Source organism: Rhinoraja longicauda, chromosome 10 (assembly GCF_053455715.1).
Source record: "Rhinoraja longicauda isolate Sanriku21f chromosome 10, sRhiLon1.1, whole genome shotgun sequence".
NCBI lineage: Eukaryota > Metazoa > Chordata > Chondrichthyes > Rajiformes > Arhynchobatidae > Rhinoraja > Rhinoraja longicauda.
In genome coordinates, this window is record NC_135962.1 from 23840858 (window position 1) to 23858345 (window position 17488).

Sequence of the window (17488 nt, forward strand, 5' to 3'; positions counted from 1 at the left end):
GTTGCTCATACTTGTATTTCCATCTACATTCAAACTTGTTTTTTAATTGCAGAAATACAATTCAATTTACACCCACACAGATAGAGGCAATTCGAGCTGGCATGCAACCAGGCCTTACAATGGTATCATTTTGCTTTTACTTATGCAAATATCTCTCATTTTAACTTGTTTTAGTGGGCCAAATTATTGGTGCCATTGTGGCTCCTTTTCTTTATTTCTATCTTTCTTTCTTTCAGGTGGTAGGCCCACCAGGTACAGGAAAAACTGATGTGGCCGTGCAGATAATATCTAACCTGTACCATAACTTTCCAGAGCAAAGGACTCTCATTGTCACCCATTCCAACCAGGTACTTTCACAATAATTATGATTTATGTATTTGTTCCGATCATAATTTTTTTGTGGAGATACAGCGTGGAAATAGGCCCTTCAGTCCACCGAGCCCAATCCGACCATCGATCACCCATACACTACTTTTATGTTATTCAACTTTCCCATCCGACACACTACGGGCAATTTACATATGCCAATTAACCCGCAAACCCGCACGTTCATAAATTACAGGAGCAGAGTTAGGCCATTCAGCCCATCAGGACTGCTCCACCATTCAATTATGGCTGATCTATTCTTCCCGCTCAACCCCATTCTCCTGTATTCTCCCCATAACCTCTGATACGTGGGTGGAAGTCGAAGCACCCGGAGAAAACCCAATGCGGTACAGTGAGAACATGCAAACTCCACATAGGCAGCATCCGATGCCTGGATTGAACCCGGATCTCCGGCGCTATGAGGTAGCACCGCTACAGCTGGGTCACTGCGCTTGACACAGGCTGTCAAGCTTATGAAAATGTAATGAATTATGTGTAGTGCAGGCCTAATAGAATTAGTATATATTGTTTAGTGGTTGTATGAATTCCCCAGAGAAGGTGAGTCGTTCTTAAGAAAGAGAACATTTCACTTCTGACTTATCAACCATTTAAACCATGTTACTAGTTTTGATTTATTTAAATGAGAGCATGTTTTATTTTTTGGTAAGATATGGTGGTGGATTGTGCTTGAATATATATTATATTTTCTTACCCATCTTGACGATTCATTATCAGCACCTTGTATCTTTGGTCATGAACATGACAATGTTTAATGTGTAGATAGGAACTGAAGATGCTGGTTCTCCACCGAAGATAGACATGAAGTGCTTGAGTAACTCAGCAGGTCTGGCAGCATCTCTGGGGACAAAGGATGGGTGACATTTTGGGTCGGAACCCTGAGCAGGGGTCCTGACCTGAAACGTCTCCATCCTTTTTCTCCAGAGATACAGGCTGACCCGCTGAGTTACCCCAGCACTTTGTGTCTATCTTTGACAACAAGTTTACTTTAGTCCACTGAAAAATCATGCCTTACAATTTCTGAATAGTTTTCAAGCTAACTAAGTACCATTCTTATTTTATTCAAAATGCTATCCAGCTTACGGTTTTTGACTTTGAAGGTTTGTCAATTGAAAATATTCCAAACGAAGCAAATTAAGGTTCCATTTCTGCATGACCTCGAGGGCAAACAGTGAAAAAGCTTGTCCTTGGGTCTGAACTGGGTTCAAAAATAGATTGCAAGTAGTCATAACAATATTAAGTACTGTGTGTTGGTTTTTTTCGTTTTTCAATGCTTGCAGTATACTGGTAAATGGAAAAAATAGATCATATTGGTTTGTTTCATTTATATAATTTATATTATGCAGATCTATTATACATAGATATGCATTTCTGTTTTGTAAAACCAATTACAAAGTAGAAAATATGCCTGCTGTTATTAACCTGAATTGAAGTAAAATTTGTTGTGCTCACCCTATATCCTTTTGAAAGATATCAAAATTTACTTTTCCTTTTAATAATGCTTCAGCTTTTGACAATCCATCCCTATTCACAAATTAATGGGTTTAAAAAAAATAAAATTGGGTTTCCTGCATTCCAGCTCTGTTTATGGAAACTCGCTTCCATGGGATTAGCTTTATGTCTCCTATATTTCAATAGTGCCCATGCTTGTAGGGACATTCATTGGCTAAAAAGCACTGCTGTGAAAAGTGGTGTGTGAATAAAAAATTATCTTTCCTTCCTACAATGTGGACAGTTTTCACAGTTTGTGCTGGAAGTGAATCACTGCAAACAAATTGACATATTATCCAAATAACTAAAAATACACAATTCAGAATTGACACCATTCTTGAGCCAGACTGATATCTCTCAACGCATGGGAGTGTTACAGAAATAGGTTCCTTTTCATACATTGCAGCAGCTGTTTTAAGTCTTTTTGAAAGTTATTCTCACTTCTAAAAAACTCTTGTCATCTGTTGCTGTCAATCTGCAGGCTTTGAACCAGCTGTTTGAGAAGATCATGGCACTGGACATTGATGAACGGCACCTTCTTCGTCTGGGTCACGGTGAAGAGGCACTAGAGACAGAGAAGGATTTTAGCAGGTGAGAAAGGGGGAAGAATGGAGTTTAATTGGATAAATGGTGAAACCAACTGTTTTACAAAAGTTGATATGTGTTTTAAGTACTAAGTTCAATTTGAAGGATCTGGAACACTACATCAATGTTTACACCTGCAAAGCCAAGCAATAACACCTTCTTAAAATCAATATTAAGCTTTAGGACATAGCCCATAAAGTTACTTTGCAAAAATGTGAAATTATATTCTTATCTAGCAGAGTTAAGAATTGAGGGGAGGCACAATGGTGCAGTGGTAGAGTTGCTGCCTTACAGCATCAGAGCCCCGTGTTATAGACAATAGGTGAAGGAATAGGCCATTCAGCCCTTCGAGCCTTCAATGTGATCATGGCTGATCATTCACAATCATACCCCGTTCCTGCCCTCTCCCTTAACGCTCTGACGTGTTCGATCCTGACTGTGGGTGCTGTCTGTGGAGTGTGTATGTTCTCCCTGTGGTTGAGTGGGTTTCACCGGGTGCTCCGGTTTCCTCCCACATTCCAAAGACGTGCAGATTTTGGAACCATCTCCATTTCACAACCGCTGATACAAATGGGATTCTACTCCATCCTGCTTTTTGGAGATGATGGCCAGTTCCTTGGTTTTGCTGACATTGAGGGAGAAGTTGTGACCTTATTTTTCTTTAGGACTGGGATGATATTTTCTAAAGGCAGTTGGGGACCTCAGAATGGGTTGGGGAGAAGTTAAAGATGCCAGTGAATGCTTTTACATGCAAGTCCACAGGTTCACTGTCAGAAAGGCCAAGGTGGAATGAGTTGTCTGTGATACTGCCCTGCTTCATTTTGTATCACTTTATTGCAATCAAGTGTCTTTGTGGTTAGTCAGGGACTCTAGCTTGGTCTGGAATTGTCGTCGTCCTTGATGGCTTTGCAAAGGTTGTACATAGATTTTGTGCACAGGTTGGGATTACCCAACTTCGTCTTCACAGGGGAGTGGGTCTTACAGTTGAACCATCTTCTCTGGAGTGGGTCTCACAGTTGAACCATCTTCTCTGGTTAAGGAATACTCAAAGTGGCTTCTTTGGTCCACAGTCCCCTGCACACTTACCAATGTGTCTGTGACAACGGTGGTGTACTAATTTCTCTCAGCCGTTGAGCATTTGGGCCACTGGAGGGAAAAGGAGGCGTGTTGATGGTACTTCAGTAACACTATTGTGGTTGGCCTGGTTGAAGTCCCTGGCTATGAAAACCAGGGTCTCGGGGCACTTATTTTCAAGGTCATTGGTTCATCCAGTGCAAGCTTCACATCTACATGGGGTGGAATTACACTGCTGTCAGGATAGTCGGAATAAATCCCCGCAGTAGGTACTAGAGACAGCACTTCACTATTGAATCTTCCAGGTCTGGGGAACAGGAACTCTCTGGGGCCACCATGTCCAAGGACCAAGAGGGGCTGGTTAGGAAACAGACCCGTCTGTCCCTAACCTTGCTCGAGAACGTCATATGGTGCAACCAGTAAATTGAGACACCCTCAGTTTTTATGGCGCAGTCAGATGAAGTAGGGATGAGCCACCCCTTTGTAAAGTAGAGCATACAGCTGTCCCTTCGGTATTATTTTGCATGATAATAGCTCTGATTTTTCTGTATTCTCACTTTTTGGAACTTGAGATTTTATATTTCCTACTTTAGTTTTTAAATTCACAGATTAATACTTGTGATAATGTTTACCTGATTCACCATTTGATCTTGAATCGTAATGGTACATAAACGATGTTGTATTTGTACTTGATTATAATCCAGAGGTGTAGTTTTAATTGTGTGTGGACTACATGCCCAGTTGCTACAGTCTTGCTTATTAATAACAGATACGGTCGGGTAAATTATGTGCTGGCTCGGAGACTCGAGTTGTTGCGTGAAGTCGGGCGATTACAAGAGAGTCTGGGAGTTCCTGGTGATGTCTCGTACACCTGTGAAACAGCTGGACATTTTTACCTGTATCAGGTAAGGTATTTCTGTACCTTAAAGAAAGACCTTGTCGTCCAGTCCTTAATCCAGATCTCAGCGTACTGCCTAGCCGGGCTACAATTTTAATTAAGAGATTAATTTTAATACCAACAATATGGAACACATGGCACAGGCTTATTCTCAATGATTGTTTTGGCCATGAATATCAGTACATCAGAATTTGATAAGGTTCTGCATGGTAGAATGCTCTGGAAGGTTTGACCATATAGAATCCATGGAGAGCTACCTGACTGGATAGAGAATTGGCTTGGTAGAAGGAAGCAGAGGATGATGGTGGAAGGTTGTTGCATGGTATTTTACCCAGAGAATCAAGATGCAGGGGGCATAGGTTTAGGCTGAGAGGGGAAAGATTTAATAGGAATCTGAGGGACAACCTTTTCCACACAGAGGGTTGTGGGTATATGGAACGAGCTGCCAGAGAAGTTAGATGAGGTGGGTACTACAACTACAATTACAGTGCCCTTCATGATGTTTGGGACAAAGACCCATCATTTATTTATTTGCCTCTGTACTCCACAATTTGTAATAGAAAAAATCACATGTGGTTAAAGTGCACATTGTCAGATTTTAATAAAGATCATTTTTATGCATTTTGGTTTCACCATGTAGAAATTACAGCAGTGTTTATACATAGTTCCCCCCCATTTCAGGGCACCATAATGTTTGGGACACAGCAATGTCATGTAATGAAAGTAGTCATGTTTAGTATTTTGTTGCATATCCTTTGCATGCAATGACTGCTTGAAGTCTGCGATTCATGGACATCACCAGTTGCTGGGTGTTTTCTCTGGTGATGCTCTGCCAGGCCTGTATTGCAGCCATCTTTAGCTTATGCTTCTTGTGGGGGATTCAGTTTTCTGTTCAGCATATAAAAGGCATGCTCAATTGGGTTCAGTTCGGGTGATTGACTTGGCCACTCAAGAAATGACCATTTTTTAGCTTTGAAAAAGTCCTTTGTTGCTTTAGCACTATGTTTGGGATCATTGTCTTGCTGTAGAATGAACTGCCGTCCAATGAGTTTTGAGGCATTTGTTCGAACTTGAGCAGATAGGATGTGTCTATACACTTCAGAATTCATTATGCTACTACCATCAGCAGGTGTATCATCAATGAAGATAAGTAAGCTAGTATCTTCAGCAGCCTTGTATGCCCAGGTCATAACACCCCCACCACCGTGTTTCACAGATGAGGTGGTATACCTTGGATCTTGTGCACTTCCTTTTCTCCTCTATACTTTGCTCTTGCCATCACTCTGATATAAGTTAATCGTCTCATCTGTCCACAGGACCTTTTTCCAGAATTGTGGTTGCTCTTTTAAGTACTTCTTGACCTGTGTAACCTGGCCGTCCTATTTTTCCGGCTAACCAGGGGTTTGCATCTTGCAGTGTAGCCTCTGTATTTCTGTTCATGAAGTCTAATGCGGACAGTGGTCATTGACAAATCCACTCCTGAAGAGTGTTTCTGATCTGTCGGACAGGTGTTTGGGGATTTTTCTTTATTATAGAGAATTCTTCTGTCATCAGCTGTGGAGGTCTTCCTTGACCTGCTAGTCCCTTTGCGATTAGTAAGTTCACAAGTGCTCTCTTTCTTCTTAATGATGCAAAGGATATGCAACAAAATACTAAACATGACTACTTTCATACTGACATTGCTGTGTCCCAAACATTATGGTGCCCTGAAATGGGGAGACTATGTATAAACACTGCTGTATTTACTACATGGTGAAACCAAAATGTGTAAAAATGGCCTTTATTAAAATCTGACAATGTGCACTTTAACCACATGTGATTTTTTTTTTTCTCTATTGCAAATCTCAAGTTGTGGAGTACAGAGGCAAATAAATAAATGACGGGTCTTTGTCCCAAAGATTATGGAGGGCACTGTATAAGACATTTGGACAGATAGGAAAGGTTTAGAGATTTCTAGGTCTAATGCGGGCATGTGGGACTAGTGTAGGTGGGACATTTTGGTTGGCATGGGCAGGTTCTGCTGTTTGCATGCTGTATAACTATATGATATCTGTTTCCTTTGTTTATATTCAGGTGATGTCACGTTGGGAAGAATATCTCAGTAAAGTAAAGGCCAAAAGTGGAAAGTCTGGAGATGTTACAACAGTGTCTGAGCATTTCCCATTCCATAAATGCTTCGCAAATGCTCCCCAGCCTATTTTTAAAGGTCAATCATACGAAGAAGATATGGAAATAGCTGAAGGGTGTTTCAGGCACATTAATAAAATATTTACACAGTTGGAGGTAGGCCACACATTTAAGAATAGCAATAACTCTTGTAATTTTCAGTAGCTAAATGTGCTGCCTAGATTTTCTCTGGTCGCATAATGAATGGACATAATAATTCGTTTTAGTTGCTAAACTAAAAATCAGCTTTAATTAATGTACAAAACAATCATGCATTCTGAAATTACATCTCTGTTAAATGTCAGATTTGTTTTTTACGATGCGTTGATGTTGAATATTTTTATTTGCCGACAGTCATTTTAGTGCATGAATTTACAACCATGTTCCAATTATTAATTTTCTTAATTCGCTGTGCCTTGGCTTATTTAAATAATTGCAAATTGTTGGAAATCTTGAATGGATTAAAATATGAAAATTACAGCAAAGAAGTGCCATTGGCAATGGTGAACAAGAGTGAAGAGGAGAAGTACCCAGCATTGCTCTTTGATGCTTTTACTTTGGTTTTACTTTGAACAAATAATTCAGGGGACATTTTGAAATTTCAGTTGTTCAATAGCTCTACAACCAACAAATGCTAGGGAGACACATTAGTATTTTGGCCAAGCAATGCAAACCATCATAAAGTGCTCGGGTAACTCAAAGGTTCAGGCAGCATCGCTGGAGAACCTGAAGAGGCGACAATTTGCGTTGGAACAATTACTCTGAAGAGGAGTCCAGACCCTAAACATCACCTATTCATGTTCTCCAGGGATGCTGCCTGACCGGCTGAGTTACTCCAGTACGTTGTGTCCCTTTTTGTGAACCAGCATCTGCACTTCCTTGTTTTTAAACATAAACAGGCTATGCTTTGCAGAATTCCCAAAAAGTAAAATCAGCCACCTCTTTTCAACTTTACTGAAATCACTGCTTTAAATCCTTCACTCAGCCTCTGCAATAAAGGCAAGAAATTCATGAACATTTTTTGTCATTGACACCAGAATAATCTCATTAATTTCCATGCTTCTATTCTTTCATTCCCCAACTCACCACACAAACTGTAAACTTAAATAGTTCCATTCTTACACCCAAGCTGTCCAGTGTTTGCTTTTGTTTTTCCTTTTTCCCCTCGTGGTCGCCTTGGGAAAACTGTCCATGAGATCTGCGACCTGTGATCATGACTTGATTCGCTCTAAATGGATGACTAAGCTCACCTTTAGGCCCATATCTGCTGAGATTTATAACACCTCTGGAACTGCAAATGCTGGTTTACAACGAAGATAGACGCAAAATGCGAGAATAACTCAACGGGTCAAGCAGCATCTCTGGAGAAAAGGAATAGATGACATTTCGGGTCAAAACCCTTCTTCAGACTGAGAGTCAGGGGAGATGGAAACTAGAGGTATGAAAAGCTTTAGTACAAATCAGAGCCGGCACTGATGACCAAGGAAAGGTGGAGCCCACGATAGTTCATTGTTGGCTGTGGAAGAAATTAAAAGCGAACGGATATATGGATGCGAACAGTGGAACAGGCAGGACAACTTGCGTGAGGGAGAGGCGGGGAGAGAGAGAGGAAATGCAGAGAGAGAGGTTTAGTTGAAATTAGATAAATCAATTTCATGTCTCTGGGCTGTAAGCTGCCCACGCAAAATATGAGGTGCTTTGATTCCCTTCACAAACTGCATTCCTTAACCACCGACTCCATCCCTCCCCCTGATATATGCCTAAATCTAAACTAAACTGGTGCAAATGTGATGTCAGGTGAAATCCTGGGAAAAGCAATTTATTGTTCACTGAGAAATACAAAAAAAGTTCTGACACCCATGTCCTAATATTCACTGTGTCCCGACCTGAAACATCACCTATCCGGGTTTTCCAGAGATGCTGTCTGACCTGCATCTGCAGTTCCTTGTTTCTATTCTTCAGTGGGTCTTGCTCTCTTGTCCCTCTATGCTGGCTCACAGTAATGCTATGACTTGAAATAAAAATTATCTTCCATGTTTGTAAATTGCTCCAAGTCCACATCTGAATGCTGGGTCCAACACCAAATACAGCACTAGTATCCTGAGCATTTCACTAATCCCACATAGATCAGTTTAACATTCCGTCCAAATGCCGAGAACTCCAAAGATGCAACACTGGAGTGTGTAGTAATCTGAACTACTTCTTCAAAAAAAGGTCATTTAAAACAAAACCCTTGAATGTTGGCAGTAAAGATGACTTAATAAACAAGGAATATAAGAAACATAGAATATGTAATGGGTGCAAACAGGCGGATTAAGGGAGTGAATTGTGAATGGAAAATAGTTTGTATTTAGTGAAATAGCAGAGACTTGTTTGAGAAGAGCGGGTTGGTGACCTGTGCAAAAATAATTTCACTGTGCAATGCACACGTGACAGTACAGCAGCATTGAACCATTTAAACTTCATGTAATATGGTATGCTATGTCTCAGGCTGTTGTTGCGGGCAATTGGAATATTTTCTGAAGATAAATAACATCATTATATAGGTATGCATATAAAAATGACAAGAATGCGGTTACAATTGATTCAGCTCACCTGTCCTAAGTTGCAATTTCAGTGAAATTTCATGACCTCAGGATGGAAGTCAAAAAGGTTTTACTTGACCTGTTCCAAAGGCACTAATGCCTCCAAAAACAGGATAAAACACTAGTCCTTCCTGTTCTATTTTCTTGTAATGGATCTCCCATCTCAGGAGACCCATAATGATTCATTAGTGATCTGAATCTAGTTAATTAAAAATATTTTAGAAGTTGGAAGAATGGTATTATTTTCTAACCTCTGCAAGTAGTGAACATTCTGTGCATGGATGGCAATGAGAAGGCAGAGGATAATGCTAGCACGATGACGCAACATTCGAGTTGCTGCCTTACAGCACCAGAGAACCCGGTTCAATCCTGACGACGGGTCCTGTCTATACGGAGCTTGTACATTCTCCCCGGGACTGCGTGGGTTTTCTCCAGGTGCTCCAGTTTCCTCCCACAATCCAAATATGTATAGGTTTGGAGACTAATTGGCATGGTAAAATTGTAAATTGTCCCGAGTGTGCAGGATAATGTTGGTGTGTGGTGATCACTAATCGACGCACTCGGGGGGGCTGAAAGGCATGTTTCCACGCTGTATCTGTAAACTAAACTCAACTCAGCTAAAAAAAACTTCATAAGTCTGCAGTCTTTGCTGTTTTGCATACCTAGCCATTGCTTTGCTTTGGAATACTTTGTGCCAAGTTTTCCTTTTTAATTTGCTTTCTTGATAATTTTTGCAGGAGTTTCGGGCTTTTGAACTGCTGAGGAGTGGGCTGGATAGATCAAAATATTTATTGGTGAAAGAAGCAAAGATCATTGCCATGACATGTACTCACGCTGCCTTAAAACGATATGACCTGGTAGAGCTCGGCTTCAAGGTAAAGCATAATTGAATCTTTTAATACAGTAATTCGTGGAAGAGGCTCAAATATTCCAGAGCTGCTTATCTTTTGATACATGAACCATGCTGTATTTTAAAGCTGTTCCTTTATACAAAATAATTTGTGTACTCATGAAACAAAAAATGAATGCTGTACTCTTATTTATTTTATTTATTTTAAATTGATTTACAATTACGCTTTAAATACAAAACAGGCAAGAAAGAATGGCATTTAATTTATTTTTAGTCTGTTGCGACATGCCATTCAATCTCAAATAAGTGATGCCAAGATGTTGCATATTTACTTATGAATGCTAAACTAAATTTGGATTTGTTTGGCATAAGCAATGGATCGACTGGATTCTATTCCGTGAACTAATTGGAGTTATTTACCACATTTCACGAGTTATCCAAATAATATTATACATAATGTAGAATAACTCTAATGCTGCATGTTATGTATAATATGATAGATTTGACAGATGTTGGGGAGTTTGTCCAAGATCTGATGTGGGTCAGCTTTGCCCATTAAATTTTACCCCTTGCAAGAGAAGCACTATTTAAAACCATTAATAACACAATAACTAACGAGCAATGATCTGAGTGTTTTTAAAGTGGCATAGCACTTGTCTTTGTGTAATTAGAATTTGAGGATTGTGCATTTACAACATCTGAATAAATGCAATATAGTTGTTCAACCACACTACTGCATTTCAGTAATACAATTAAATTCAATTGAATCGAGCAGATTCAATTAAATCTACTAAATTAAATTCAATTGAATCCACCAGAGTTAGTTCTGGGGTAAGGGGGATTCAATTTGACAGCTTCTGAAGAAAGATAATCAAAGGATTGTCACTCTCTTGATTGCAGTGCATAAAGTGGGTCAACTCTTCATAAAGAACGATGTTCTTCGCTAACCTTTTATTCTATCTGCAGTACTTTCTGCAAATATCTGCATTAAACATTCTTCCAAATAAATGTTATCTAATTTGGTCTGTAGATTCTGAGCACTTTCCCACAATACTCATGCCTGTATCAGTTTGGCTTATTAGTAGATATGACCATTTTCTATTATATATCTGTCGGGTAAATAACCTGGTTGCAATTCCAAATGTTCAGGCATTTTGCTGAGTCCTTCCTTCCACTCCCCATCTCTCCCTAACTACTTTCCTGTCAGGATTTATGTTGAGAGGCCATAGCATTGGTTTCACTAATGATACCTTGTAATGTCAAATGCAATTTGGAAGCCTTGGTGAACCATGCTTTGTGGGATTCCGCAGTTCACTTGTGATATTACCTCCTCAGAATTGCCAAAAAAATTGGGTTCTTGGGATTTCCATCTTCTAAGTGCCAGATCACTTCCCTATTGATAGGACTTGCAATCGCTAAAACATATTTACATATTCCAATTAATTACTTATTTGGTGGGGTGAGGACGAGGTAGGTTTATAATAATAATAATAATAATAATACATTTATTTTATATAGCGCTTTTCAAGATACTCAAAGACGCTTTACAGAGCAAACAAGACATAAAAACAAACAAAAGATTTATTCACAAAATGCTGGAGTAACTCAGCAGGTCAGGCAGCATCTCGGGAGAGAAGGAATGGGTGACGTTTCGGGTCGAGACCCTTCTTCAGACTGATGTCAGGGGGGCGGGACAAAGGAAGGATATAGGTGGAGATAGAAAACAAAAGATTTGTCCTGACGGAGAAGCGGCGAACAAACAGCGCCAGTGTCCTCTCACGTCAGGGTCTGGCAGTAAACAATAAAGAACACAAGGCACACAATTACAATTTTAATACAAACAACCATCACAGTGATTGCTCCAGGCACACCCTCACTGTGGTGGAAGGCAAAGAAAAGTCTTATCTCCTCTATGTGATTTATTAAGACACGATTTGAAAAAAAACTCTTCTTTTGACAGTATGACAACATCCTGATGGAGGAAGCAGCACAGATTCTTGAGATTGAAACTTTTATTCCACTACTACTACAGGTAATGTCTATTAGTGAAAGATTAACCACATCAGAGATTTGGTTGTTGGAAATGACATTGGTCGCTTTGTGCAAAAACCTTGCATGTAGTCCTAAAATTCAATTTAGTGAGTTGTTAAACACAAAGAACTACAGATGCTCGTTTGCACAAAAGGTGCTGGAACCAGTCAGCAAGTCATACAGCATCTCTGGAGAAGATGGATTGGTGACGTGGATAGGAAAGGTCACCTATCCGTGTTTTCCAGAGATGCTGTGTGACTTGCTGAGTTACTCCAGCACTTTGTGTCCTTTTTTAATGAGTTGTTAACCTGACAACATGTTCATGAATGGCATCATCACAAAGTTGCATTTAACTTCATGAGTGAAAATAAATTTACTTTAAGAAAGATATTAATTGACTGATTACTTAATGACTAGGGGGCAAAACATGGACATTGATTCTTTTGAAGTAGTAACTCTAGGTATGGGAAGTTTTTTGACTTAGAAGTTATTGATATACACTGATCAGCCAAAACATTATGACCACTGACAGGTGAAGTGAATAGCATTGATTATCTTGTTACAATGGCACCCGTCAAGGGGTGGGATATATTAGGCAGCAAGTGAACAGTCAGTTCTTGAAGTTGATGTGTTGGATGCAGGAGAAATGGGCAGGTTTTAGAGACCTGAGCGACTTTGACAAGGGCCAAATTGTTAAGACCAGACGACTGGATCAGAGCATCTCTGAAACGGCAAGGCTTGTGGAGTGCTCCCGGTCAGCAGTGGTGAGTACCTACCGACAGTGGTCCGAGGAGGAACAAACCACAAACCGGCGACAGGATGTTAAGCGCCCAAGGCTCATCGATGCGAGAAGGCAACAAAGGCTGGTCCGAACCGACAGAAGGTCTAATGTGGGATTAAAATTTTAATGGTGGTCACGGGAGAAATGTGTCAAAATACATAGTGCATCGCACTCTGCTGCGTATGGGGCTGCACACGGAGGACCAACAGCATATTAGGCAGGTGGTCATAATGTTTTGGCTCATCAGGTCATAATGGTTTGGCTGATCGGTGCATTTTCATTCTCTATAGAACCCTGAAGATGGTTTCAGTAGACTGAAGCGTTGGATTATGATAGGTGACCACCATCAGCTTCCACCAGTCATTAAGAACATGGCTTTCCAAAAATATTCCAACATGGAGCAATCCCTATTCACACGTTTTGTTCGTTTGGGAGTTCCAACCGTGGATCTTGATGCACAGGGCAGAGCGAGAGCAAGGTAAAACCTTTTTTTTTAACTTTGTTTCAAAATACAGGTCAACCACCGATTTTCTGGCATCCATGGTTCCAGAGCCTTTCTGGGTTATCCGTTTTGCCGGACCAACAGAGGTCACGGCCTCCAAAAGGATTCCAGCGGTGCCGGAACCGGTCACCAAGGAGCCGAGATACCGGCCCGCAATGTCGACCTCGGAAGTCGGCTGTGGGAACGGATCTGCTGGCTCTGGCAGGACCAGAGTTCCAGAGCCCCGGTCGCAGGCAGGAAAACTGACCCGTCCATCAGCGTGGCAGTCCTGATGAGGTCGAGATCGGCCATCTCACCTGGCCTAGGCTCCACTTTTTTGGGGTGACCTCCAGGGGTGATTTCAAGTGCGCTCTTTCAATTTTGTCCGATTAAAGATGGTGCCGGACCATCAGTTGCCAGAAAATGGTGGTGGACCTGTATTTGGATAAATAACAGATAAGTTCTCTTGTAGAAACAAGGAACTACAGATGCTGGATTGCCAAGAAAAGACACAAAATGCTGGAGTAACTCATCAGGTCAGGCAGCATCCCTGGGGAAGACAAATAAGTGACATTTTGGGACCAGACCATAAGACCTATCTTTGCTGGTTTTGCCAAGGCACTGACAGCTGAGCCAGTGTTCTTTGAATAGTGTCACCGGATTATGTACGCCCACCGGAAATGACAACCTGAAATGACCAGCCTGAAAAATGTTATCTTTGACACTGCATTATTCCCTCCGTGTGGCTCTGGAGTGGAAGTGTCTAGATTACATATTGGAATTGCTACAGACTGGTATCCACCTCAACTGTTTTTCACTGAACCAAAACCACATAAGATTTTTGGAAGAGCGTGAGAAAGCAATGCATTTAAAGGGGTCTATTTCTTTAAACATGTCAGATAATTATAGTATATGCTTTGACAGCTTTCTCCATTTTATCCTCCATTAAGTTTGTGCAACCTCTATAACTGGCGTTACAAGAAACTCGGTAACCTGCCTCACGTCCAGATCCTACCTGAGTTTTGTGCTGCTAATGCCGGCTTAGTATATGACTTCCAATTGATCAACGTGGAGGATTTCAATGGTATTGGTGAATCAGAACCAAATCCATACTTCTACCAGGTAAATGGTCGGCTTAATAGTAACAAATATTGATGATCGATTTTATACTCTATTAACTTTTCATCCCCAAATCATCTCAATATTATTGAAGTAATATGCAAGAATTTGAAAAATATTTTATGTGTGTATTTGAGCACGCATGTAATCATCTTTAAGATTTAGGTATTGTAAGCTTTGTGGACCCCATATCTGAGGAAGGATGTGCTGGCGTTGGAGAGGGTCCAGAGGACATTTGTTGAGAATGATCCCAGGAATGATTGAGTTAACATATCATGAGCATTTGGCGGCACTCGGTCTCTACTCACTGAAGTTTACAAAGTTGGGGGGACCTCATTGAAACTTACCAAATGGTGAAAGGCTTGGATAGAGTGAATGTAGAGAGGATGTTTCCACTAGTGAGAGAATCTAGGGCCAAACGGCATAACCTCAGAATAAACGGGCGTTCCTTTAGAAAGGAGATGAGGAGGAATTTCTTTAGTCAGAGGTTTGTGAGTCTGTATAGTTCATTGCTGCAAACAGCTATGGAGGCCAAGTCAATGTATATTTTTAAGGCAGAAATTAACGATTCTTGATTAGTAAGGGCATCAGGAGTTTTGGTGAGAAGGCAGAAGAAAGAGAGATCAGCTATGATTGAATGGCAGAGTAGACTTGATGGGCCAAATGGCCTAATTCTGCTCCTATAACCAATGAACATGAAAAATCCATAGCCTGCTTTTCTGAAATTCAAATTGTTGCTCACATTTGACAGAATCTAGCCGAGGCTGAATATGCAGTCGCCCTTTTCATGTACATGCGCCTCTTGGGATATCCTGCTGGGAAAATTAGCATCTTGACAACGTACAATGGTCAGAAGCATTTGATTCGTGATGCCATCAATCAACGTTGTGGTAGTAATCCTCTTATGGGTCGTCCAAGCAAGGTAAGATCCCTCTTCGAACATTGTTAAACAGCAGATTTACAACGAAGCAGTAACATGTTGTGATAATTTTCAACGAGATGTTGAACAATTGATTAGATGGAAGTAGTCTGACACAGAATGTAAAAAACACATATTGGTTCAATTTTCCTTGACTGTTAATTCCCAATTTCAATCATCCCAGTTGAAGTCCCAGTTGCACAGAGCCAAATGCGGGCGGGTGGGATTAGTGTGGATGGGGCTCCTTGGTTGGCATAGGCAAGTTGGGCCTAAGGGCCTGTTTCCATGTTATTTGACTGTGACTCTATGACTAAGCATTGAGTGGAAAGGCCAACAAAGGAATCCTGGAAAGTATCTCATTGCTAGGATGTCCCCTTGATGCCTTGCTAAGAATGACGCTGTTTCGGGGCCTGTGAAGGCCTAGCATGGGGAAATATTCCACATTAATCTCAGCAAATTATTTACCTAAAAACTGTACAGTTTTGCAAATAAAAAGTTGCTAAATGTGGAATGAACAAACAGATTCAGCTTGTTAAGGCTTCATTTTCTCAAGGAATCTGGATTTTCAGCATGTTGTTTAGCAATAGTGATCCAAAATCTTTAGACTTTGGAGATACAGTGCCCTTTGGCCCACCGAGTCCACACCGAACAGTGAGTACACTAGCATTATCCTACACACTAGTGATAATTTTCCCATTTTACTGAAGTCAATTAACCTACAAACCTGCATGTCTTTGGGGTATGGGAGGAAAACGGAGGACCTGGAGAAAATCCACGCGGACACAGGGAGAACGTACAAACTCCTTGCAGACAGCACCCATAGTCACGATCGAACCCGGGTCTCTGGAGCTGTGAGGCAGCAACTCTACCGCTGCACCACTGTGCTGCCCAGAACGTTTTGTTATTTTTGCAAATACTGACTTCTGCCTTTCCAGAGAGTTAATTTAAATGTCAAAGGATTCTAAAATGTTTATGTTTTCTAATCCAATTTGAAAGCCTTAAAATGGCTATGAAAATTGTTTACTCGCAATCCTGCTCCCCCAATATGTTGTTCTCTCAGAAGTGAGCAAGGTTTTTTGTTCTTCAAGGTGACCACAGTGGACAGATTCCAGGGGCAACAGAACGATTATATTATCCTCTCATTAGTACGAACTAAAGCTGTTGGACATCTGAGGTATGGTTTATGGCATTATCTTTACAGCAATGGGTCAATTATGCCTTATTTGTCTCATAGCAACTGCACAGTGAAATTCTTTTTACTTATGCATATAGTACACTTGGGGCTCACCATTCTTGGCAGCATTCGTCAGCCCACGAGCTCAATGTACTGGAGCAGTTCCCGCAAACTGTTCCTCTCCTCTCTTTGCCTGGCCATCTTTGTGTCCTGGGGGCGCCTCCTGTAGCCCACCTAGAAGGCACTGGAGGCATTAATTGCTTTAATTCGTACCTTCAGCTTTTTGAAGTCATCATTCGCAAATGGGAATAAACATAAACAGGAGCAATTTTGGGTGGAATCAAAAATCTCTTAACTGTTACTTTCAGTTGCTGATCCTTTCTGCATATTTCGTTTTTTTTTCATTTAATCTGCTTGTGCGCCACTTAGAATAATCGGAAACTTGTTTTCAAATAGCAGTTAATCTTAAAACAGCAGCTGTAGATCAACAGGGAATACCAAAAGTGCCAAAGCTATTTGCCAGTGACCTTTGTAATGAGAACAGACTATAGTTTTTTAGAATAGATATATGTACATAGTAGCATGATACAGTACCAGTTGTAAAATCATAATTACGCATACTCTCCTACCACATTGTAGAAGAGTCCTGGTGTCATTTTGAAAAGGAAATTTGGGAATCATCTTGTTGATTTAGACACAAAAATATTTGGACATGTGAAACAGGAAGTGTACAATTTTTGGTCACTTCTCTTGGTTAGTCTCTTGGTCTCTCCCACACATTCTCAAGGTGTCTTTGTGATATCAACATATGGGTGAGCCAAAGATTCCTCAGCTAGATATTGGCTGAACCAAAGCTATCTTACCTCAGTGCCTGAAACAATGATGTAACTGAATACAGTCAACCTCCTCAGCTGTCACATCAGATTAAATTTGTGGTCCAGATTCTTGCT

At 40.7% G+C, this 17488-nt stretch overlaps 1 protein-coding gene across 3 annotated transcripts in view; it reads left to right on the forward strand.

The window, feature by feature from the left end:
- The window catches only part of aqr (aquarius intron-binding spliceosomal factor), a 53435-nt gene that overhangs the window by 30352 nt on the left and 5595 nt on the right, over positions 1-17488 (forward strand). For all 3 annotated transcript variants that reach the window (XM_078406401.1, XM_078406402.1, XM_078406403.1), the window contains exons 23-33: positions 53-122; positions 237-347; positions 2357-2466; positions 4304-4439; positions 6506-6715; positions 9921-10058; positions 11994-12065; positions 13136-13323; positions 14277-14448; positions 15197-15367; positions 16453-16538. In XM_078406401.1, the coding sequence (XP_078262527.1) occupies positions 53-122; positions 237-347; positions 2357-2466; positions 4304-4439; positions 6506-6715; positions 9921-10058; positions 11994-12065; positions 13136-13323; positions 14277-14448; positions 15197-15367; positions 16453-16538 (1464 nt within the window). The remainder of the gene's footprint in view (positions 1-52; positions 123-236; positions 348-2356; positions 2467-4303; positions 4440-6505; positions 6716-9920; positions 10059-11993; positions 12066-13135; positions 13324-14276; positions 14449-15196; positions 15368-16452; positions 16539-17488) is intronic.